The sequence below is a fragment of the Folsomia candida genome, unplaced genomic scaffold (genome assembly GCF_002217175.1).
Source record: "Folsomia candida strain VU population unplaced genomic scaffold, ASM221717v1 Fcan01_Sc008, whole genome shotgun sequence".
NCBI classification, from domain to species: Eukaryota; Metazoa; Arthropoda; class Collembola; order Entomobryomorpha; family Isotomidae; genus Folsomia; species Folsomia candida.
The window spans coordinates 2,325,029-2,349,522 of NW_019091200.1; the positions used below are offsets into that span (position 1 = coordinate 2,325,029).

Here is a 24,494-nt window from a genome sequence, read left to right on the forward strand (position 1 = left end):
ATCGCAAATAATTGAAGGGATACACACATATTTTCCTGTGCCACGTGTCCCTAAAACATGTTTATCCGCGAAAACAACGGATTACGTTGGCACCCGCCACGTGCAAATACAACACATAACAGAAACATAATGACATTGAACATATTTCACCAAAACAACAGCATCTCCCATTGTGTTCTTTTTCCCCTTGACTCTGAATTCATATTAAGAAAAATCTCTCCCATCCCATCATCATTACAATCTGCTCTGTCTGTCTGCATCCAAAAATATAAAACAAAATAAAACTCGGAGCTGCTGCACATTAAGACGGGCAAAGTAAAAGTACGAAACATTATCATCTCCTGTTACACAAAGTGATGCAACGTAATGTTTCTCTCTCTCTGCTAGGATTTCTACTTGACACGAAGCTAAGCTAAGCCACATCGTGTCTCTAATCTCTGCTTCTTCTTCTCCGTTTAATGACGCACAATACAAGAGTCAAGAACAAGAACAAGTGAGTTCCTTGCTAACAATGCGAGGAGGTTCTCTAACCCCTCCGAAGAAATACGTACAGCATCAACATAACATTAGCATTCTCGTTCATAAGTCAGAAATTGGATGGATGTGAGAGTGAAAGATGAGCAAAAAGTGTTCATTCGACTCCGAGACGCCAATCGAGACGGAACAGCGTTTCCCCGATCCTAAAACTGAGAGTCAGCAGCCCATTACTGCACACAATACAAATCGTCGTCCTCCTCTTTTACCAGCACCAACACCACCACCACCACCATTACGACATTACGAACATTAGTGTCTCCCAGAGTAGACCTCCTGCCTCGCTCCTAAGACGCCGCCGCCTAAGAACCACGTCCACCTCCACCTCGGCAAACAAGGGGATAAAGTAAAATAGAAAAACCAAAAGTCAACATCGTCGTCACATCTGCAACCATTTTGAGTTAAGTTATTTCTTCCATTGACATTTACGAGGGAAGAGTTGAGACTTGGAGAAAGTTGGTGGGTTCCTTGGAGAAAGCGAGACTGCAGAAAAAAACATGATTTGGAGACACCAAGGCTTGATCGACGTTCACATTTTGTACATCTGTCGATCTTCTTCAGCCAGTCTCAAGTTTTGAGCCAATAAAACAAAGCAGCAGAAGAAGAATCGAATTCGAGAAGAGCAGAGCCAACTTTCTTCACGGGCCATTTACTTATTTAGTTGGGTGGAAATGCAAATGAATACAAATTAAGGTACGTACGTAATCTAATCTAATTAATTAATTAGCTGCATATTTACATACTCACAAAAAGAGGTCAAATGTGGCCGACCTTTAACATATCTTGATGTATATATTTTACGTAATAATTCTTATACATATGCATATTCACATGAATAAAGTAAGCAAGCCCGCAGCAGGTGTGCCTCTTTTCTTCCTTTGTGCACTTTTATGTAGAAAGGAAAAAAAGAAGTGTAAAATATGGATATTGCATTTGTAGAAGAGAACAACGATACACTTTGTCCTGTCATGTCATGCCGTGCCGGGGGACATAATTCTTTACGCGTCTGTTTCCTAAATAACAGAGACCGACCTTCCTGTCTCAACTTTTGGTCGTTGTTCGGCTCATTCTTCTTCTTCGTGTCAAGTAAAAATCTACAACGAGCGATAAAACTATGTGCAATGTCGACAGGAAAAAAAAAAAACTGATGAGATTTCCTTCGCAGAGATTAAAGAGATTTAAAATGTGTTGTGAGTACTGTAAATAAACACGAGCGAAGAATTGTGCAGGCAGAGGCAGAGGGCTTACTTACTTTCGCTGGTGTAATAACATTTCCGTCAATTTCTGCATTATTGGCACACACCCACCGAGGAGACCAGGCAGATATCCATCCATCCATCCACCAAGGCTACGACATGGCGGAATGTTTTCTAAACTTTATTGCCTTCTTTCACAAACAGTCGTGAGATTGAGATGAACCTGGTTTCATTTTTGGGTTTGAGACGACGACGGGGACGACGAGATTTCTTCGGTACAATGATATTTTGAGATTCATTGGTCCGCAGTGTTTCGGGATTGCAAGAAATAAGGGGGAGAAAGTGGTTTCTTGAGGGTATTTTGACCTGCAAGAAATGCAAGGCGCAAGAACCGACGCCCCGGGGCTAGTATTCATACAGGGCGTGGCTAGACGGTGCATATTTCTCGCAGTTTCTAGCACCTCGCATTTCTTGCGTTTTTTACTTTGCAATGCAAGAAATGTAGCAAACCCACAAAAAATAACGGTCAGAAAGTGGTTTTTTGCAGCTATTTTGACCAGCAAGGAGTATGAAATTGTTTCCCACCGTTATACTTGATATGACTATATGGCGCATATTTCTCCCACTTTCTCGCAGTTTCTAGCACCTCGTATGTCTTGCATTTCTTACTTCGCACTGCAAGAAACGTAGAAAACCCGTAAGACACGAAACACTCCGATTTCTTCAATTCAATAATATTCTGCGACTCATTGGTCTGATTTGTATGCTGTTTCCAATAGGAAATGTCATGCCAGGATCAAAAAAACATGGACGAATTCACATCCTGCAAGGTTGGACAATGAGCAAAATCACCCCATTATGTAACACCAACCAGCCAATGACGCAGTAAAGATGTCTGCCTGCATACGATGTAAATTCCGCCAGTATTTTGGTCCGTAAAAGATATCAGGTCATGAGAATTTCCTCCTTGATCTTATTGCCCGTGTCCCTTGATTTATGGAGCATGTAGCCACCAATCCGGCCTCAAGCTGTTTGGTCATTCAGCTCAAGAATGAATCGATAACGAAATTTCAAAGTTTCTGCACCTGTAAAATTCCACAAACATATTGCAAACTGTAAATAGAAAATGGATAACAAAATTTCATAGGAAGTTCAAGTTTCCTTGATGTCTGTCTGGAAAATAAGTAGGCATCATAATAAAACTGGTCGATTTATCATAACGAATTACTTACGGGAATCAAAGGGAAAAGCTGATTTGCTTTGCTCTTCTCATCTCCAGATCAGGAAGGAGAAGGTTACCGCGACGACTAAACAGTGGCCGCGAAAGCTGTGGGGACATTAACATTGTGGGATAGGGGAGGGAGGGGTTTGCATAACATGGGCGGATGGTGGGGACATCGAACAACCCTGGAGACATTGTCCCCCTGTCCCCACGCTTCCGCGGCCACTGTGCCTAAACCCTCATCCCATTATGGTTAAGAAAGTTGGAGAAAGCGGATGAGGAAGAAAGAACGCCGGAAGAAATGGTGATCTTCTTCGTGTTAGCAGAACTTTCTTTGAGTGGGTAATCACTAGATGTGCATAAGTTGACGAGATTTTAATGGTCGTTTTTCCGATCTACATGGCCATTTACCTACTCTGATACAGTGAAAGCATCCCCACAATGGCTTCGGTTTCGTAACGCTACTTACTTTTTGTTACACAGTTTGAGATGAGAAATACAATACAAACTCGTCAAAATTGTGTAATTTGTTTCTAGTAAAAGACACAAAGTTTCTGAATGTGGCGAAAGCAATGAGAATATTTTGTAAACAGTTATGGGAAAATAATAATTATAGCTCAGCTTTGGGTGGGAGTTAGTTAGCAGGGAAAAAGAATCCCCAAAATTGACTTTGATTTTGTTAGTTACACAATTCGTGACAAATACATAAGTACAAACTCGTAAAAATTGTTTCCAATCTGAAAGTTTCTGAATGTGGCGAAATTAATGAAAATGTTATGTGTTAATTATAGTTCGGCTTTAGCAGTACGTCAGCAAGGGAAAAGAATCCCCAAAATTGACCATAATACTTGTTACACAATTCTTTGCAAATAAATATAAAAACTTATGCAATTTATATCTTATAAAAGACACAAAGTTTCAAAAGGTGGCAAAATCCGGGAAAATATAGCCGCATAATTAGTCTAGCGTCAAATTTTGGGATTTCATTTCGTATTTAATTTACTACACGGTTCAATGGCGGACATAATGCCGCCTGGCTGGGGTCAGGTCGCCCGCTGGGTAATAAAATAATACGGATTTGTCTTGTGTGTGGCACGGAAGAAAGGAAGGTCGGTGACAGGACGGAAAATAAGCAAGGGAAGCCAAGCACCCAATTCCACCAACCTACGTATTTATGTACACAGTGACAATGGAGGTCTCCCAGCGTATGCGATCCGATTTCGAGCAAACTAGTGCCAATCGATGGCAAATTTGATTGGTAAGAAATTTGCAAAAGACGCGATCTCCCAATGGGCACGTTTGGCGGAGATATTTGCATCCGAAGAGGAGAAAACGCGCCTTAAAGTCGACAAATTTTACACTTTCCGAATTTACTGCGCGTTTTCTCCTCTTTCGATGCAAATATTTCTGTCAAACGTGCCCATTAGCAGATGGTGTCTTTCGCAAATTTCATACCCATTAAGTTTGCAATCTATTGGCACTAGTTTGCTCAAAATCGGAGAGCACACGCTGGGCGACCTCCATTCTGAGAAGGGAAATATGGAGAAAAATGGTCTCCTGAAAGATCAAAGGGTAACTTTTTTTTACCTTCGCCAAACGCCAAAGGCTAACCCAACGAGGCGAAAAAACGGGTTGATTTCCTCCTTTCAATTTCAATCGAGTAAAGAATAACGTGCCTTATTTTATTCAGGTATTTTTTAAAAATTCAGCTCAAAGAGGACAATAATTGAATTGAGCGAGTCCCGTGGGAATGCCAATTTCCTTAAAACAACAGACGACACGCGCTCCTCTTATTACGGATGTAAATCCTTGATTGTTATCCGACTTTGGCAGCTGTTGATTGGCGGCTGTTGACCGATTTCGGGGCAAAATTTGCTTTCACCACCGTGACAAATTTGTCAACTAACTGTAAAGCTAAACCACAAGGTGGGTTCAAGAGAATACTTAATTCAGTGTTTAGTTTCTTGTGGATTTGCTGCATTTCTTGCACTGCAAAGCAAGAAAGGCTAGAAATGCGAGGTGCAAGAATTATGCACCCTAAAACCACGCGCCGTATGAAGTCCAGCGGCGGGGCGTAGTTTCTTGCGCCGTGCATTTCTTGCAGGTCAAAATAGCCGCAAGTTCTTGCCTTTATTTCTTCCAAGTGGTTACTTTCACCCGAAGCGCTGATCTTTATATAGATTTTGTTACGAGAGCCGATAACAAAGTTTGACTTGTGTATAATTATATCGCCCACGCTCTCAATAGATGTGGAACGTAGGGACATAAGTACAAAGGGGCCACGTGGTGCGGTTTAGTATGTTGCTAAAATTATGTATGTAAATCCTGTTTTCTCCAGTTGTGCAGTTTGCTTATTTAGAATTAAGGATAACTGTCGGCTTCCTCCTTTAAGAGGGAGGGAGACCTGATTACGGATAGTCCAGAGAGTGAAAGTTTGCGGGGGATGATGGCACAGGATACTTATCTTATTCTCAAGTGAAAGTCCGCCTTTGGCAGGATTGGTATTGACCGATTTCATGGCTAAACTTGCTACTTTCACAAAACTAACTGTACTACCAAGCTGTAAGGAATCCGCTACTAGAGCGGATAACAAGGTTTGACCTGTGTATAATTATATCGCCCACACTCTCAAGAAATGTGGAACGTAGGTACAAAGGAGCCACGTGGCGCGGTTGTTGCTATGTAAAATTATGTATGCAAATTTTGGTTATCTCTAGTTTAGAATTAAGATAATTCTTGACTTCCTCCTTAAAGACTTGATTATTTTAGAGAGTGAAAATTTTACAGGGATAATTTATCTTATTCTCTACAAGTTACAAGTGAAAGACAAGCGGCACATTTAATTTAGGTACTTATTTATGTAGCTGTGCGAATCGAGGTATTTTTAATTTAATCCTTGTCGACATGCAACTCTGGGGAGACATTTATACAACTATTTGCATCCAGGAATGTGCCCTTTTAGCGCATCCGACTAGAAAAGTAAAAAGCAAATGGATATTTTCACTCTTAACTTCATCACGACACCAATCTCATCTCGGAAAAGAATACAATTGCAAAATACTGAATACACAGAAATGTTGACGGGACACTTTCCATTATCAAAGTCAAGAGAAAGCGGTGGCAAAAGTTTTCTTTCTTTCCCGGTGACAGGTTCACGTTGACACGAACGGCATATGTCTATGTAGATATGCACATATGTAAGTGGAGACACGACCGGATATGTACTTCACCCTGTCATTGTTTTGTTAGCCCTATCCTTCAAACTAGGCTTTACTTTCACCTTAATTTTTTTGATTCTCTTTTCTCCACGGGAAAGAAATATGTGCGGAAAATCAGAAACATAGACAAAAAGGGAATTCGCCACATGCAATTTTCCGAATTACTACTGAAATATGTATCATGAAACTAGATTCGTCTCCACATTCTCTCGGAGCTCCAACCCAAACTCAAACTCGCACGATTTGTGACATGTGATTCGAATTATTTTCGAATTCATATTTTTATGTGGGTGGGTTAGCCTGAAAAATGTGCACTATTTCAGCTCGACAGTCGCATCACTTTTTTGTGGAGAAAGTGGTGCTGCAGAAAAATACTCCTGGGTGAAAGTGAGCTGGTGGAAATCTACTCGTAGAATGGACAAAGCATATGTATGAAAAAGTAATAAGAGTAATATTAAAGAAGGGATCGAGCCCCATGTGGTAAATTGAGAATCACATCATGAACACAATTTGCAATTTTTTCCACCATTGTGCAAAAAGAGAAGGTCGACAAGGATGAGAAAGTGGTGAAAGTAGGTGGTCCCACATAATTGTATCTGAGAAAGCGTAGACGAAGCTCACTTTATTTTCGATTTTCTCCTAAAAAATGCCAAACCACTTTCTGATTTCGCAGAAAATCGAGACGAATTGTGACGCAGATTTTCTTGCGGAAATTTACACCGAGGATGACCTGCCCTAGCATAAATCTCTTTTATAGATGGACATTAGCTCGAATCGTGTGAAGGAAAAATGTCCAGGTTTCGTATTTTATGTATATGCAAATTCTATGCCGGAACGAGGTACACGTTTCCTTAAAATTTTGACATATTGCTCCCCCGAGATTGCACACTTTATTATCCTCCTACGTAGTCTATCTTATCACAAATTCTTCACATTTTTTTCCCACAAGTGAACAGAACAAATTCCATCATGATGAAGTAAGATGATGGTCGAGCCATGGTTTTCTTTCAAACATTCATATCATGGTGTAAAAATCGGGTAGAAAATGAAGTTAATTTTCATTGTACTTTTCTCGCGTCTGGTGTGCCATCCAAGGCAACTTTCTGCAGTGGCCGCGGAAGCATGAGGGACAATGTCCCCACGGTTATTCGATGTCCCCCTCATCTTCCCACGTTATATAAACCCCTCCCTCCCCTATCCTACAATGTTAACGTCCCCACATGTCCCCACAGCTTCCGTGGCCACTGACTTTCTGACTTAACGACCCGAGGAATCCCAGAGTTTGCTGACGTCTGACTTTGACATGGTGTCCCAGAATGTGTAAAATATGTCGCACGGTTATCGTCAGAATATAAAGAAAGGAAATATCTGACGGCTAAAAAAAACGGGAAATGAAAAGAATTCATTACCATTAGAATGTATTTTTAGTTCATTTTTTGACAACTTTTTAGAAAAATGAATATCGTCACGATTTAATTATGCAACATTATTATTTGTTCCGTTACATACAAACGAGACATGTTACAGACCCAGAATTACTCGTGTGTTACGACCCAATTCTTATTTTCTCATAATTCAATCTACATCAAAGACGAGATGCTAAATGCTAAAGTGAAAGCAATTTGGTAAACTGACTTTGTGAGCCGATGTGCATGCATATTTACAAATAAATCGTTCCAAGATATCATAACGGGGATCGTTTGAAGTTATGAAACCCGAAAAATGATCCAATCATTCATTTATTTATTGCTTTCTCCTCAAGAATAAGTCAACCAATTATCAAATTTTGTGCTTTCTCCGACAAGAAAGATCACTCAGCTAATTATTTTCATGATCAGGCAGTCCATTACATAACTTAATTTGATCATTCGTCTCAACGATTCCTTCGAAACGGTTGAAAAATCAGGTTCCTTTCCTTCCTCCCTAAAATTTTTATTTTTAAAAGAAAATTCTTCCCAGAACAGATTCATTTTCCGTGACGCGATTGAGTATATTTTCCCCGAAAATTTATTATTGTGGGAATAATGCAGGATAATAAAATGAAAATCTTGTTAAGAACTGGTCATAAACTTTTAATAGTTTCGTTCGATAGTGTCCCAACTGGACAGAAACTATTGTCCAATAATATAACAACCCACACACAAATACAGAGTAAAAGCGGAACAAAGACAATAAGTTCAGTTCACCGACTTGGGATCGGATTAATTTAGCATTTCTTTCCCATATGTCAAGTCCAAGTCCAGTCGTTCAATGAACCAAGTTCAACTCAACTCAGCCCATGAGATCCTCTCCAGTTTGAAAAAAAGATATCAAATTGACGGATGTGGTTGTGACTGGTTCGTAGTCGTAAAAAATGAATGAATGACCTATAAATTGATATTTATTGGGAGGCGGTGAAGGTCTAGGTTCGCTCAAGACGTGAAATAAACTCTGAAGGGGATGAGTTAATAGCCGGACAAGAGTTGTTCTCAAGGAGTCAGTCTCACCGGACGGAATTAAGATGTGAACTTCGTCTCTATTAATATGAGTAAATAATAAAATAGGCAGTGCTTGACTCACCGGGAGACAACAACCTCAAATCCATGCGTTTCATAGTAAATGTCTGTCTCAACAATAAAAAAGGTTTGACAATGAGAATATGCATGTAAACCGACTTTCTCCACGGCACGCATCCTTTTCATCGTTGAAAATTGCATGCTTCTCTATATTTCTTAAGTAGCTTCAGCTACTTTATGTGAACAAATTGTCCGTCCGTCCTTCTGTCTGTCTGTAAGCAGGATATCATAAGAACGCATTGCTACTTCTTTATGTCTGTTTGCCATAGTTTATTGTTAATTAACATCTTTAATCCGTAAGATGTACGGATGCGTATGAGCCCACGCACTCTTACCAAATACGCCACAAGGCAGCCTGGTTATCATTGCGTTAAGTAATCGCCCTTTTGTTAAATACTACACAAAGGTCGCCACAAGGAGTAGGTCGACAATGCATAGTTATGAAACAGTCGACAATAGTTGTATCCATTAGTCCAAAACTTATTAATAATTCGACCTGGGTGGGAGGCAAAGATTGTGTTGGCTTTTAGCGTTGGTGTTGCTGTGGAGAAAGTTGCCCATTCGCTCGCCCAAGCGTCAAGCACGTAGTCAAGTATTTGTCAAGCATATAAAGAAACGAATTGGTTTTCAATTTACCAAGAACCTCAATGTGTCCCATTATAAATATGTACTTATCTATCACCAATTGGCAATTACTTCGTGAGTACGTACGTCAGAGGCTTCACCCTTCGAGTCAAGTAGTGAGTGAGTGAGTGAAATGTGGGTTGAATTCCCATGTTCATGGGGATTTAATACGCTTATTTTACAGCCATAATAACTTTCAGCGTCTCCTTCCCCATTACTCTTCATCTGCATGCGAGCAGACTGACTTTCTCCAGGATTGTTTACTGTAGTGAAAGTCATTGGGTTTTTGGAAGCCTGAATTACTGAAATGTGTCTCCTTCGCAAATAGGAAAATATGAGCACGAGCCATTTTTATCGTTATATATCGACTGAAATGAGCTCATTGGATTCCCATTTAAAGGGATGCATTGAATTTATGCGCTAATTTCCGTGTCGCAGAGATGCCCTTTTGTAAACTTGGGTGCTAATTTTGTACGAAATTCCGATGAACTCGGGTCACGTTTTCCCATGACTAATTTGTATGAAAGGTTGGATCGTATCAAGGAAATAAATGGGAGAGGACGCTTCCAACCGCAGGAAATCAATCCGAGATCGATTTCTCTAAATGGAGAAAGCAACGAGTAGGGCATATTTACTAATTAGCTGGTCAGCTTAAACCAGTCTGGTTGATACCTCTGATAATCCAGACTTAGAGAAATATGATACTTATTAGGCAGAGAACTCAAGCAGACAAGTGGAATCCTCTCAACATAATAACTCTAATTAAAGTCTAGCCCTCTAAAACCTGTGGCGTGTGAAACCAGATCGGAAGCTGGAAATAGAAATCAGTTCCTGGAACTATTTTGATTTCGAATATTCCCACTTTCTCCATAAAAATATAAATTGTTTCCGCTAGGCGTCGCATTTAAATTGTTGATTTCACCTGGAAAACAAATTTTGTAATGCAACATATTTTAAGCCACGCGTGTTGAGTAAAAAATATGCAAAATTTGTGCATTTTTATATTTCAAGGATATTCATTTTCAAGTTTTTCAGTAAAGAGCACAATACATATAAATACTGTAATTTTCGCTATTTACTACCCTCGTCGCTTTCACCTTGAAAAAAATTTGTAATGCAAAATATTCCACGCCACGTGTATTGTATATGTGCTGAATAAAAAAAAATATGCAAAATTTGTGCATTCTTACACTTCGATGATTTCATTTTCAAGTAGAAATGCCCAAAAATTTGCATGAATCTCTCCAAGAAAAGGCTACGTGCCCTCTTTCTCGACAATGTTACTTACTTACTTTCTCCACGCGTTGGGCAAATAAATATGAAATGTAGCGAATAACAAGGAAATTGACTTCCCAGAATTCCACAATAGGTTCGAATTCCTCATCCAAAATCGAACGAAATGAATACCAGCGAGACTTCGGTGCAGGTCTAAATATAGGAGAGGAATTTTTCCTCGATGAAATTATTATTTGACATGCGGACACGCTAGTTGACATTTCAGGAGAGGAGGGGAAAACCTGTCAAGTTCAAAACCCACACGGGCAACAAGAGCTCAGTGTGATTGACATGAGCCAACAAGTGCTCCAAGGTGAAACGAACGGTGAATGACTGAGCATGATGATGATGTCGCCATCCATCCAGGTGTGTAGGCATATTCATGCTTGTGCAGTGCTTCGGGTGAAAGTAACCACTTGCAAGAAATAATGGGGAGAAAGTGGTTTCTTGCAGGTGTTTTGACCTGCAAGAAATGCAAGGTGCAAGAAACTACGCCTCTCCGCTATTCTTTCATACGGCGCGTGGCTGGATGGCGCATATTTCTTGCACTTTCTTGCAGTTTATTGCAGTTTCTTGCACTTTCTTGCACTTTTTTTGCAGTTTGTTACCGTTTCTTGCAGTTTTTGCGCCTCGAATTTCTTGTCTTTCTGGCTTTGCAGTGCAAGAAATGTAGCAAACCCGCAAGAAACGAAACACTGTACGTACTTTCATCAATCTTCGTCTCCTTGTGTTGTGGATTTGCATTTTTCATCTCCACTTTCCTCTTCCCAGTGGATCAAAGAAATACACAAAAAATCAGGGCTACACAATTCCTCACTTTCTCTAACGTCTTGTCACGAATATGAAATTTGCTCGGGTGGTGTGATGGTGGTGGTGAAAGTAAATATGGGGCGAGCAGGCACCAGACCGGAAGGGAAAGCAAACAAGGTTGCACATTTTCTTTTTCACACTAAAGGTGACAATATTACAGGTTGAATGAAGTCATTTTAATGAAATATTTATGCATAGAAATTTGTTGCGTAATATTTAACCGGAAGAGAAAGCAAATAAGGTTGCAGATTTTTCCTCTCAGCTAAAAAGTGAGCTATGTAAGTGACAGTATCACCGGTTGAATGATATCATTTTAATAAAATATTCCTGCATACATAGAAGTTATTGCGTGATAACCGGAAGTGAAAGCAATCAAGGTTGCACTTTTTTTCCTCTTCCGATAAGTAAGCTAGGTGACAACATTCGATAATGAAATATTTATGCAGAATATACATAAATATTTCTACATATTATGTAGAAATGATGGCATAATAATTGACATGCTAACGACTAGAACAAAGTGATTTTTTAAGAATTGTTATATGTCAAAGTCTCCCAGGATTTTTAATTGTTTGAAATACGTAATAGTGACGTAAAGAAGAAAAATTTTCAGCTTTACTCTCACTCATCCTCAATTTTAACGACTGGGGCAAAATGATTTTTTTGGAAAATTGGTACATGTTAAGGCCTGACGGGATTTTTAATTATTTGAAGTATTTGTGACTGCGTAGTAGTGAAATATTGTAAGAATATAGTGGTTTTACTTTCACTCTATTTTAAAACGAATTTCATAATAGTAAAATTGAAAGTGAAGCTTGATAATGCAATTGGACAAGAACTATTATTTTTGTTACTAATTTCTGCCTTTGACGAAGAACAAAATGGGACAGGAAATCGGAATACTTTTTTGCAAGCTTATTTTTTGGAGACGAAGTTGCATTTATTATTGAATCAGATTTTATTTTTCTCTTGCTTTTATTTTTCTAGGAGAAAATGTCTAATTTCGTAATTTAGTTATGCATAAAAATCTGGGCCTCATTTCTATTTATTTGCTTCCTCGAATGGAACCAGCTTACAAAAAAGTGTGTTCTTTGTGCCCAAAAATACTTGAACAATATTTTCCAGAAATTGTTATTCAAAAGAATCCGGAAAAACAAATCAGAGAACTGCCTAATTCTTTGCCTATGTAACTTTCTGCACAGATTTCAATAATTATTTCTCAAGAGTAAAAGAACCAAATTACTTGGAGATTTCCTTTCTAGGAAATTAGTAAAGTTTTTTGTTATTGACATGAAATCGAGAAAAATAACGAGCCGAAAACTTTCGGAGGAGTGGAGATCCCATGCAAATATTGGGAAATTTGTAGTACATACCAAAATACATCCTGTTCCGATACATGTATTTGGTTCACGGGAGGAAGAATATTTCTAATTAAATTCCAGCTGCGAGCCAACGCCCCACCCAAATTGTGCTACTCTTATTTGCAATACTGTGTAGATAAGAAAGTATTGTATATACGCTGAAATATCGCACAATTCTGCAAACATTTGTGCACAAATGTCAGCGAAGTCAGTGATATTTGGTACATTTTGGCCACACGGATCAAACGACTTGGTGGTTTATTGTGCTAAATATTGTCCCATTTTCCGGTACAAGAACTGACCTGACAGACCAAGAGGGCACCGTTCACTGCACAAACAAAGTCTACGTTTTGGCCCGATTCTAGCTAAATATGTCGGACTCCAGACTTTGACTTTCGACTGTGCATACCACACCAGTCGTTTATTTGCTTTTAAAGGAGAAAGTTCAATATTTAGTTTCATCTAGTGAATCCTCATCTGCACGAAACAGTGGCCGCGGACAGAGGGACAATGTCCCCACGGTTATTCGATGTCCCCCTCATCTGCCCATGTTATATATACCCCGCCCTCCCCTATCCTACAATGTTAATGTCCCCCGATGTCATCATGGGTTCCGCGGCCACTGTCTCCAGCGAAGGATACATTTTATGCAAATAATTAGCATCAAACTAGCCCCTCCGTTAATAAGCTATTAAGTTAATTGACCTTCACTCTTGTTAGTTTATATCTCACACGTATACATAAATATCTGACAAACAAACTCGGGTGAAAGTTTTCTCATTAAATTTCCAACCAGAGTAGGAGACGACTGGTAGGCGTGGATGAGAAATTTCGCTCATTAGGATGACCTTCAAACTTCAATGAGATACAAAAACCTCGTTTTACTAGAAAATTTGCAGCTTAGAAAATTCCTTCATTTTTGTACACGTGTCCGAATTTCGGGAGAAAGTTGTGCGCAATTTTTATAAACCTCGTTTCAAATGTCAAGCGAAAAATTCGCAGTTAAGAAAAGCCTCTCATTTTGTGCTGCGAATTTCGGGAGATAGTTGTGCCCGATTTCTAACTGCATTCACCGACCTTCAATTCACTTCAGCTAAATAAATCTGAGCTTATTACATGATAAGTCGCCACACGATTCCGCCACCATTTTTAGGACGGATACAGAAATAAATTATATTTTGCTTTATCGATCCTGTCGCCATAATCTGGGAGGAGGGTGTTGGTTTGTGATGGTGTTGGAGATACCAAGCTAGCATTGAAATTAATGGGAAGTCTAATGGAGATTATGATTAATGGAGTTGTCGGATGAAGGAAACCTCATATTTCATTGACAAATAAAAGCCATGCAATACGATGCAATGCAACGTACGATTTTATTCTTGTCGTCGTCGCCCCAGTTTACAATTTGGCTAATAAAATAGAGAATTTTTTTTCATATAAGAACAGTGGCCGCGGAAGCTGTGGGGACATCGGGGGACATTAACATTGTAGGATAGGGGAGGGAGGGGTTTGTATAACATGGGCAGATGATGGGAAATCAAATAACCCTGGGGACATTGTCCCTACTCTTCCGCGGCCACTGTGCAAAAGTGAAAGTTTGGAAGTTTATCGAAAGTCGAAAAATTGCGAAGAATTATTTCTCTCCAAGTTTTTAATATGTTTGAGCAATAACTTTCCAAAAAGTTGGAAATGAAGGATTATTAATATCAAAAAAGTTTGCACCCTGCACAATTGAGTTCTATGTATGTGCATATAAACCTCTTTTATGGCTTCTCAGATAAGGGATAATCTCTCAAAATTGATAACCATCATGATCCCATAATAGCTCTTGTACAACTGCATAACTCCTCTAATAATGGATGGAATAATACTTGATGGATTTGTTTGTGTACATTTTTAGTAAGTCTGTAAAAAAAATAACTTCATCATTTAACAACCCCGTGTTTTTTCCTAAACTGTTCCAGATCGAGGTAGGCACGCAGTGATTTTTCCTTGACAAAGAAACAAATCAGATACGGATCATCAGCCAGAAACGAAAAAGGAAGCAGCGAACGCACCCGAGCGGAATTAATTACCCGGAAATTGCAACATGACCGGACATACAAATAATACTCAGTAGATAATCAATTTGGCCAAAAAAATCGCTAATTATGGACGACGCCGTGCTGATGGAAGACATCCTGACGACCAATGTGACGACCAGCCTCTCACCCACGCCGCCCTCATTTGGGGACGAATCTTCATTTTCCACGAAATTTGCCAACGACACTCTCGACTACGTTCCTTACTCGGCCCGTCCTGAAACGTACATCGTGCCGATCCTTTTCGCCATAATTTTTGTGATTGGCGTCATGGGAAATGGAACCTTGATTGGCATCTTTGTCAAGCATCGTACCATGCGGAACGTTCCAAACATGTGAGTTTTATATAAAAATAGGATCTGGGAACGTTCATATGTTACGTCATCAAAAAGTTAGTGGGTGGTTTGGGTGGCCTGTTTTACTTGTGTTAAGTTTAACATGGGTAGGATGGGGAAGAGTTTGTGGTTTTGGGTCCAGTTAAGTTTAACATGGGTAGGATAGGGAAGGGGTGGATAGGTTTTGGTCGCACTTATTACTCGTGTTAAGTTTAACATGGGGTAAGATAGGGAAGGGATGGGTGGTTTTGGGTCGCCTATCTTGCTCGTGTTAAGTTTAACATGGGTAGGATTGTGAGGGGGCGGGTGGGTGATTTGAAAAATCGGTGTTTTTATGATGACGTAATAAATGGACGTTCCCTGACTCTCCCTCCTCGAGGTGTTGATTCATATAATTTTTTTCAAAAGCTTTAAATACACGATTGGGGATAGGTACATCGTATCCTTGGCGGTCGGAGACTTGTTCGTCATCCTGTTCTGCGTCCCTTTCACGTCCACCGTGTACACCGTGGAGTCCTGGCCGTATGGCGAATTCGTCTGCAAATTCTCCGAGTTTATTAAAGATCTCTCCATCGGGGTTTCCGTCTTCACGCTGACGGCGCTTTCGGCGGATCGCTACTTTGCGATTGTGGACCCCATGAGGAAACTGCATGGACGGAGGGCTACCAAAATTACGTGTATCACAATTGCAGGTTAGTGAAAGCAGAGGTGGAAAGTTAGGATTTCCAGGACTGTTGCAGCCACAAAAAATCGAGAAAACAGCAGTCATACGAAAATACAGGTTTTATGAAGAATTTAACTTTTCTACCGCCGTCAAAAGACATTGTTTTCACGATTTATTAAATACATAAAGTATTTCGAGAGCGATAAGAAGTTAATTTATTCATAAATTATATACTTATAGTAGAATTATTTTTGCGTGTCACTTCATTTGCATAAGTCTCACTATGCGCATTTCCGGCGATACGGCTTTCCATGTCGAATAAACTCTGGCTCTCGCTAATGCTTCAAATATGCAAAGTAGGTAACTAGCCGAAAAAATTCTACAGCATGTACTGGTATTTTCGTATGAATGTTGTCTTCTCGACGTAGATCTTCGTCTTTTTGTGGGCGCAACAGCCCTAAAAATCCAAACCCTGGGAAGAACTAAGGTCAAAGTCCTGTATATTTTGACAAAGCATTTTACCCATCCCTGCACATCGACGAGATATGGTCCGATGAATTTAATTTGTTAATTGGATGACGTACGGAAACGCGTATGTTCCGTTTTTAGTGGTATTTTGATTTAATCTTGGTTGTTTATTTTTTCGCCTTTCGCACAGGAATCTGGGTTTTATCCGTGGTGATGGCGTTACCCTCAGCCGTTTTCAGCTACGTGATGGCAATCGAGTAAGAATTATTTATTTTCCTTTGTCGAAAAAGTAATTAATATTATAGACAAAGTAATAAAGAGCAAATTTATTCTTAATCTCAGTCAGGATCCGAGACGGATTTTTTATGTTTGCTACCCGTTCCCACCGGAACTTGGAAAGAAATACCCGCAGGTAAGAAGAGAGAAGGATCCAATTTGTGCATGATGAGATGAGGAGGTGCTGTTCAGTGGCGGCGGAAACAGAGGGACAAGGGGACATTGACCCCCCAGAAATTCGGAAAAAAATCGTATCTTTCCCATGTTAATAAAGTCTATCCTCCTCCAATCCCAAAATGCTAATGTCCCCCATTTTCTTCCGCCGCCACTTTTGGCGTCGGCGGATATTGGATTAGCGAGAGTTGAGCAGATTACAGAAATTTATTCTGATGTGATCTGGCAGACAGGAAAATTCTAAACCACGGAATCGATCTGGCCTTTGATTCTGCTCATTTTTTAGGTGAAAGTAACCAAATCTCGTTTCTGATTATGAAGACATTTTTTATCTACAATTTTTGAATCGACCTTTCACCACGCATAACATGCTGCACAATCTTCTTGTAAATAAAAAACCTACAGTGCAGACTCCATATAGCCCGAGTCAGGGACATAGTCCCTGACTCAATAAGTCAGAGCCCGCTTCTAAATTCTTTTCCGAACTGACCGACATAATATCACCAACTTCCGTGTTGTGGATGGTTAAAAGTTTGTTAGATAGTTTCTATTATTTGGTACCAAATTTTTGAATTAGTTACAAATCATGTGCCTTGACCACCATGACCAGTGGCTTCTTTAACAACCTGAAGTTCTAAGCTGTATGTATGTGCTATTCAGCCTCCAAATCAAATTTCAGCTCGATATAACGATTTTTAAAAATCAGTATGGGTCACCCCATACTGATTGCACTCTGGTCACTTTGGTCTGGTTGCACTTTGTTCACTTTTAACTTCATATTCTTTAATTAGCAGTCATTAAGTATCATTGTGCCGGATTTCATCTTTTTAAAGCAATTTCTAAAAATCGGTATGGGTCACCCCATAGGGTCACTCATGATGAAAATTTTTCCAACCTGAAGTTATTTTTTAGCCCGAACCAGGGCTTATGTAATTGTCATGTCCGTCCGTCTGTCCGTCCGTCTGTCTTTCGATAACTCTCGAACGAGTTGACCGATTTGGACCAAATTTGGTACGGACATGTATCTGGGCAATGCAACGACCGAGTTCGAAGATGGGTTCGATCAGAAAAGTTTTGGACCGGTGGGGGTCATCGGAGTGGGTGGGGTCTTATGCACCAAAATTTCAAAATTGTCGTAGAAAGCTGAAATTTGGCACAGAGGTTGCTAATGACTCCTAATAGATGAAAATGAGTTCAAGGTGGAAAAATTTTCATCTTGAGGGACCCGAGGGGGTGACCCATACTGATTTTTCAAAATCGTCATATCGAGCTGAAATTTGGTGGAGAGGTTGCTTATGGGTCCTAATGCAAGAATATGACATGAAATTGGTGAAATTTTTATCTAGAGCGACCCTATGGGGTGACCCATATCGATTTTTAGAAATTAACGTAGAAAGCTGAAATTTGGACCAGAGATCCTTACTGCTTTCTCGTGAAATAATATGAAGTTAAATATACTGAGAAACATGGGTTTACTAATCCTGGTTCGGGCTAAGCAAAGCTGTACTGATAGGTTTTTCTATTAGGAGCCATTAGCAACCTCTGTACCAAATTTCAGCTCTCTCCAACAATTTTGAAATTTTGGTGCATAAGACCCCACCCACTCCGATGACCCCCACCGGTCAACCACTGGACCGATTTCGCCCATCTTCGAACTCGTTTCCTAACTTTGTCCAATATGCATATGGTAAAAATTTCAAGTCAATCGGTTCAGCCGTTTTGGCTCTATCGTGCCGGACAGACAGACGGACAGACAGACGGACGGACATGACGGTTCCATAAGCCCTGACTCGGGCTAAAAACTAGATGAAATGCACCCATATTTCACCGGAAATATATAGTTTGCAACCTCATTTTTTCCAACTTTTCGAATTGATCTTTCGTCCTGCATAGCATGAAAAATTAGGTACAAAACCATACATATTTCACCGGAAGGAACACCGGAGTTTCGAAAAGTGAAGCAGTGGGAAACTTTCTCTTTATCCATTTTGGTAAAGAAAGTAACCAAATCTTAAAATTTTCATGATTATATAGACGAAACCCATTTTTGAATTAGTCTTTCTTCCTGCATAGCATGAAAAATTAGCTAAGAAACACGTATTTCACCCGAAATACATACTTTCCAAAAAAGCGGAGGAATGCAGCAAGTGAAAGTGAGATTACTTTCTCCATACTCTATTTTGATTTCGCTTATTTTTTGGGGTGAAGAAGGTAACCAAATCTCACCTCTGATTATCAAGACAAAACCCATTTTCTGCAAATTTTTGAATCGATCTTTCTTCACGCCTAGGATGAAAAATTACGTAAAAAACATACATATTTCACCGGAAATGCGTACCTAGTTTGCAAGAATGAAGCAGGTGAAAGTGTGAAACTTTCTCCTCGCTCATTTTCCCCAATTTCCGTGAAACAATGAAAAACATTCATTTTCCAAGCTCAAATCAGTGAAAGGAAATTGTTTCCATTTATCAACTCTCTCTCGTCACCTTTCTCTCGGCAAAGGAGAATTTAACCAACTCTTGCTTTTCGTGGTTCGTTCGTGCGGTTGATTCTGATCTCGCCAACTTAATCTTTTTTTCTAGAGTAATTTACGAGATGGGTTTTGGTTTACTTTCACTTTGTGTGCTCACGTGTCCAATTTGCATAATATATATCACTTACAGCCCCGATTAATTTCTCCCGACATGGAACGCATGACCTCGACCTAGTAAATATACATAAGCTTGGAAAAAACATTTACTCTGCAAAAATGGATAAGGTTTTTTTTTCTAGGGCAAATAAACGAGAGTAAGAATTCGCACCGTGGAATTTAATACCGGCAGTAAAACAACATTTAATTTCCTGTCTGTCAGATCTTCTTCGCGTCCAGGGAAGAAAAATGTGTAGGACAAAATATGTATGGGTGTAAACGTTCGTGTTTTCATGAACAAATGGCCGAGATGCTGGAAAATCCAGGGTTTCGTTTCTTGTGGGGTTTGCTACATTTTTTCCAGTGCAAATCAAGAAATGCAAGAAATGCGAGGTGCAAAAAACTGGGAGAAAGTGCAAGAAATATGCGCCATCCAGCCACGTGCCGTATGAAATATAGAGGCGGGACCTAGTTTCTTGCGCCGTGCATTTCTTGCAGGTCAAAATACCTGCAAGAAACCACTTTCTTACCGTTATTTCTTGCAAATGAGGCATTACTTACACCCGAAACACTGCAAAAATCTACTTCTCGGTGTAGCTAAGCTTTAATGGATTTTTGTATAGATTTCCCCTAATTTTCTTATCCTCCATATTTATGTGTGTATGTATGTATTTCTAGGTGATGGTAATGTCCCACTTTCTCGTGTACTACGCCATCCCACTCCTCTTTATTGGCACCTTCTACATCATCATGGCTCGACATTTGATCCTCTCCACGAGAAATATGCCCGGCGAAGCGCAGGGTCAAGCGAAGCAGATCCAGGCCCGAAAAAAGGTCGGTACATACATTAGTTAAATTTTTATGCGAAATACAGAAATGAGCATGTACATATCAACTAGCGCATGTAAATAGCCAACCATTTTGTGTGAGCAACAGTTTATTACCGACATTATGATGGCACTTACACCCAATTTTACTATGGTATGCATGGGAATTGACATTTTGACTTTACCCTTATGACCCCCATTATTATGATCCACGCCAATTTGTGACTTTTGTCGTCGTCGACTTGTTGTCGCAGACGGGGAAATAAATATATTTAATAATTCCTCAACATACATATTTCGCGAGCCGATTGCCTTCTTGTTGTCGTGCTGGAGTAATGACGCTGAATAATAAAAGCGAGGAATAATTGCGATCGCTCAGTCAGTCAGACATCAAAATGTGGTAGGTTTTGCATACGTAAATATGCCAGCAAGGACATGACATGACGCTTCAATTTCACCTTCATTCAAAGTCTGAAAAGCGTATTTGATGTGGTGTGTGGGCGGATGATATCAGTGGCCGCGGAGGCCGTGGGGACAGAGGGACAATGTCCCCAGGGTTATTCGATGTCCCCATCATCTTCCCATGTTATATAAACCCCTCCCTCCCCTATCCTTCAATGTTAATGTCCCCACGGCTTCCGCGGCCACTGGAGTGGATTTGTGGCGTCGTGAATGAATATTTTGGTCAAATTATGTAAGACGAGGGCACGATTTAAATTCCATTTTGCACTTCCATTTCCAGGTTGCAAAGATGATTCTCTCGTTTGTCGTGATTTTCGCGATTTGCTTCTTCCCGTCCCACTTGTTCCTCTTGTGGTTCTACTTCTACCCGGAGTCGGAGTATCACTTTAATGAATTTTGGAACGCGTGCAGAATCACGGGCTTTTGTCTCTCCTTCATCAACTCTTGTATCAATCCAATCACACTCTACTGCGTCTCGGGAACGTTCAGAAAGGTAAATAAATAAACACGTAAAAATAGATAAAAACACCGTGTTTTTGTCTGCTAATGATGACGAGAAGGCGAGTTTCGCCACATGACACTAACAGATTTTAGTGCCCCTTGCATATGACAAAAGCCCTGCTCAAACTTTCTCCCCCAATTTTTTTTTTTGATAATTCTTGAATCAAAGTCGGAAAACTTTCTCATTCTCATTTCAGATCAGAAAATATTTAACTAATTCTTAAATAACAAGCAAGAAAGTGTAAATATGTACTAGCTCCAAATTAATGTTCAGTACCTATAAAAATCGAAAACTTGTTTTCGAGTGTGATGAAACCGGTGAAAAGGGTTAAAACCGGTTTTAGGTTAAATCGGAAACTGGTTTTTAATCGGTTGTAAAAAATCGGGAAAACTGATTTTGGATGCCCTAACAATGTAAGCCAAATCATTTTTAAGCTTTACTACACTCGTCGACATATTTATCTCTAAAGGTCATCAAAATCTGTTATGGGCAAGTGGTCATCTTCGTCACCCAGAGGGCTAGAAAAATCTAGTCAGACGTATTATATAACAATTATCTGTGAACTAATTGGTCTCTCCATGCTTTATTTTCCTCTCAGCAATTCAACGAACATCTTTTTTGTTGCGTGTGCGAGGCAGACGGTCGTTCTCGACCTGCCCGACGCCGTGCGGCTGGATTTGGTTGCGGTTGTGTCTCTCTTTCCAGTGCTGGACCCATGCTGCTTGGTGCTGGAGGGGATTACCGTCTCAGAAATGGATACGTGTCTGGTCGCGGGCTATGTCGCGGATCCACAACCAACTCCATGATTAACGGGACAATCAAGAGAAAGTCGACATGGGACACGCAGTCAACAACGTACGTCTTCAATCATACATACATGTTCACATCATTTATTCAATAGAAAATGCGCACATTGTTCATTCATTATTTATTTAACAAATTCATGAGTGAATAATTCTTTCAGCATTTTTTAATGAATGAAGTGGGGAAAAGTAGGAAAATGCGCTTTTTACCACCCACCCAGGGAAATGGAAAAATGGGAAAAACTTTGTTTTGGGGAAATCCGAAACCTTTTTTAAAACTTCATACCTTCAAACTTTCACTTCATAATTTTTGGAAAACCAAATTCTGAGAAAACAAGCTGGTACTATAATAAGAGTAATCTTTAAAGTTAACATGTATTCATGTAGAAAGATTAGAAAGCATCAAAACTGTTCAAATGTACCCCGTGTTACATATCAAAATTTTCAGAATTCATGGAGGATTTATGGAATATGAAGTCAAATTCCGAAAATTGATTATTAAAGAAATTAGCTTTCCCCTTAACTAAATACATGGGCCGCCATATTTTCCCTTTTTGGACGGTAAACCCCATTTTTCCCACTTTTTCCTACCTTCCTTGGGAAAGACCGTTTGCACAGGAAAACGAAAGCCTGGACGAATGAATATTTTCTTCATTTTTCAAATTAAATGAATTTTGAATGAATAACTACTTTTTCAAACAGGTACGGCTACAACATGAACAACATGACCAACAATGCCCCCCATGGACGGGACACTCCCACCACGACCAACACCTCCCCAGACGCCACCCTCCCACACAACCATTCAACAACTCTCAACATTACCACGAATCCAACCTCGTCCTCGGCCAACGTCTCATTTCCGTTGACGCACCACCCCTATCAGAAAGATTATCAGGAGTATCTCAACAGAATTAATGCCCTCGAAAAGGGCGACTCTCCTCCCCGAGTGAGAAAAGTGGACAATTCTGCCCGTCGCAATGTCGGCAACGTGACGAAAACCAAGCTGGCAAAAACAAATTGGAAATCCGAGGAGGAAATTATCCAAGAACAGAATAATGAAACTGAGGTGACGAGTTTCATCAATTTGAAGAAAACCACAACAAAGATGAGTGAAGGAGGTTATTATCACGGGAGTGACTCCGGTTGTTCGGAAGACTGCAACGTGGACGAGGCCAATGTCGACTCTCCGCTGATGAACAGGGCCAAAGTGGAGGGGAAAGGGGAGAAAATTGCATTAGGTTAATTTTCCTCAAAGTCTCAATGTTGTTTTAAGTATTCAATGGGTAGACAATTAATTGCTTTGTAACGTCAACGTGGAGAAAATTATATTACGAGATCAAGAGCAGACGGCATAATAATTCAAAGGTTCGAAGGTCGCAGTTATGCGTATCTGAGGAACGAATGGGGATGATGACGTTGTGAAAATGAGATGCCAGTCAAATCGGAAATTGGCCATTTATTTGGCATTCTGCTCCCTGTCAAGTATGTAACTAATCTGTAGTGGCCGCGGAAGGGTGGGGACGGGAGGGACAATGTCCCCACGGGTATTCGATTTCCCCATCATCTGCCTATGTGACAGAAACCACGCCCTCCCCTATCCTACAATGTTAATATCCCCCGATGTCCCCACGGCTTCCGCGGCCAGTGGTTACTGCACGTTTAAATGCTGGAATTTAGGCTTTTTCTAGTCAGGTGGAGATTATATATATGTGTGTCCTGGATATTCATAATTTTGATAAATGTACTCAAAGTCAAAACTATTAAATGTATACGCAAGAGAGTTATTTAATTGAGATTAATAATTTACTCATTGTGGTTAATTTGGACACGTGGAGAGTGTAACTGTAATAGCGTAATTAATTGTACGTATGTATGTCCTTGTCACCTTCAGCTTTTGATGTGCACCACAACAATTATGGAAATTTCGTCATGAAAATTTCACAGTGAAATGATGATGATCTTTCTATCTATTAAATACTCTACTTTTGATGATAAGTACTTATCTACAAAAAAATAAATGTATTTGTTTAACTTTATGTGCTCGTAATTCTCGTACCTGTTCCCTGCCTGAAAAAATACACTTACAAAAAAACCATATAAATTCCAAATAGCTATCTATCAAATGAATGTCAAATGTTATCACTAAAAAAATATTATCTTGTACATACATAAGCCATCATAAATATTACAAAATTGTGTATAATTATTGTGATCGTGGTCATATTTTTGTGTTTATTTACATTAATACATACATAGTCAAGTTGTTGAATTTTGAATAAATAAATATGTGAAATTTGTTTCATCTTTGTTATTCTTTGCAGAAATAATATTTAGACACTCCTTCTGTGTTATGTGAAGGATCAAAGTATATGCAAGTCAGTATTTCGTTTCTTGCAGGGTTGCTACATTCCTTGAAATTCAAAGCAAGATATGCAAGAAATGTGAGGTGCAAGAAACTGGGAGAAAGTGCACAAA

At 39.7% G+C, this 24,494-nt stretch overlaps 1 protein-coding gene across 2 annotated transcripts; it reads left to right on the top strand.

Annotated features, from left to right (window-relative positions):
* The first annotated feature begins 74 nt into the window (after positions 1-74).
* Positions 75-24,260, top strand: LOC110853183 (neuropeptide CCHamide-1 receptor). 2 transcript variants are annotated; one of them, XM_035854559.1, is made up of 9 exons: positions 75-1,227; positions 14,760-15,211; positions 15,620-15,903; positions 16,534-16,600; positions 16,686-16,755; positions 20,101-20,256; positions 20,992-21,204; positions 21,812-22,068; positions 22,719-24,260. In XM_035854559.1, the coding sequence occupies exons 2-9, from the start codon at positions 14,946-14,948 to the stop codon at positions 23,260-23,262; spliced, it is 1,857 nt and encodes a 618-aa protein (XP_035710452.1). In that variant the 5' UTR covers positions 75-1,227; positions 14,760-14,945; the 3' UTR covers positions 23,263-24,260. The 2 variants fall into 2 exon arrangements, with proteins under 2 accessions (XP_035710452.1, XP_021957121.1); XM_022101429.2 differs by having other exon boundaries at positions 77-1,227; positions 15,644-15,903.
* Positions 24,261-24,494: the final 234 nt, after the last annotated feature.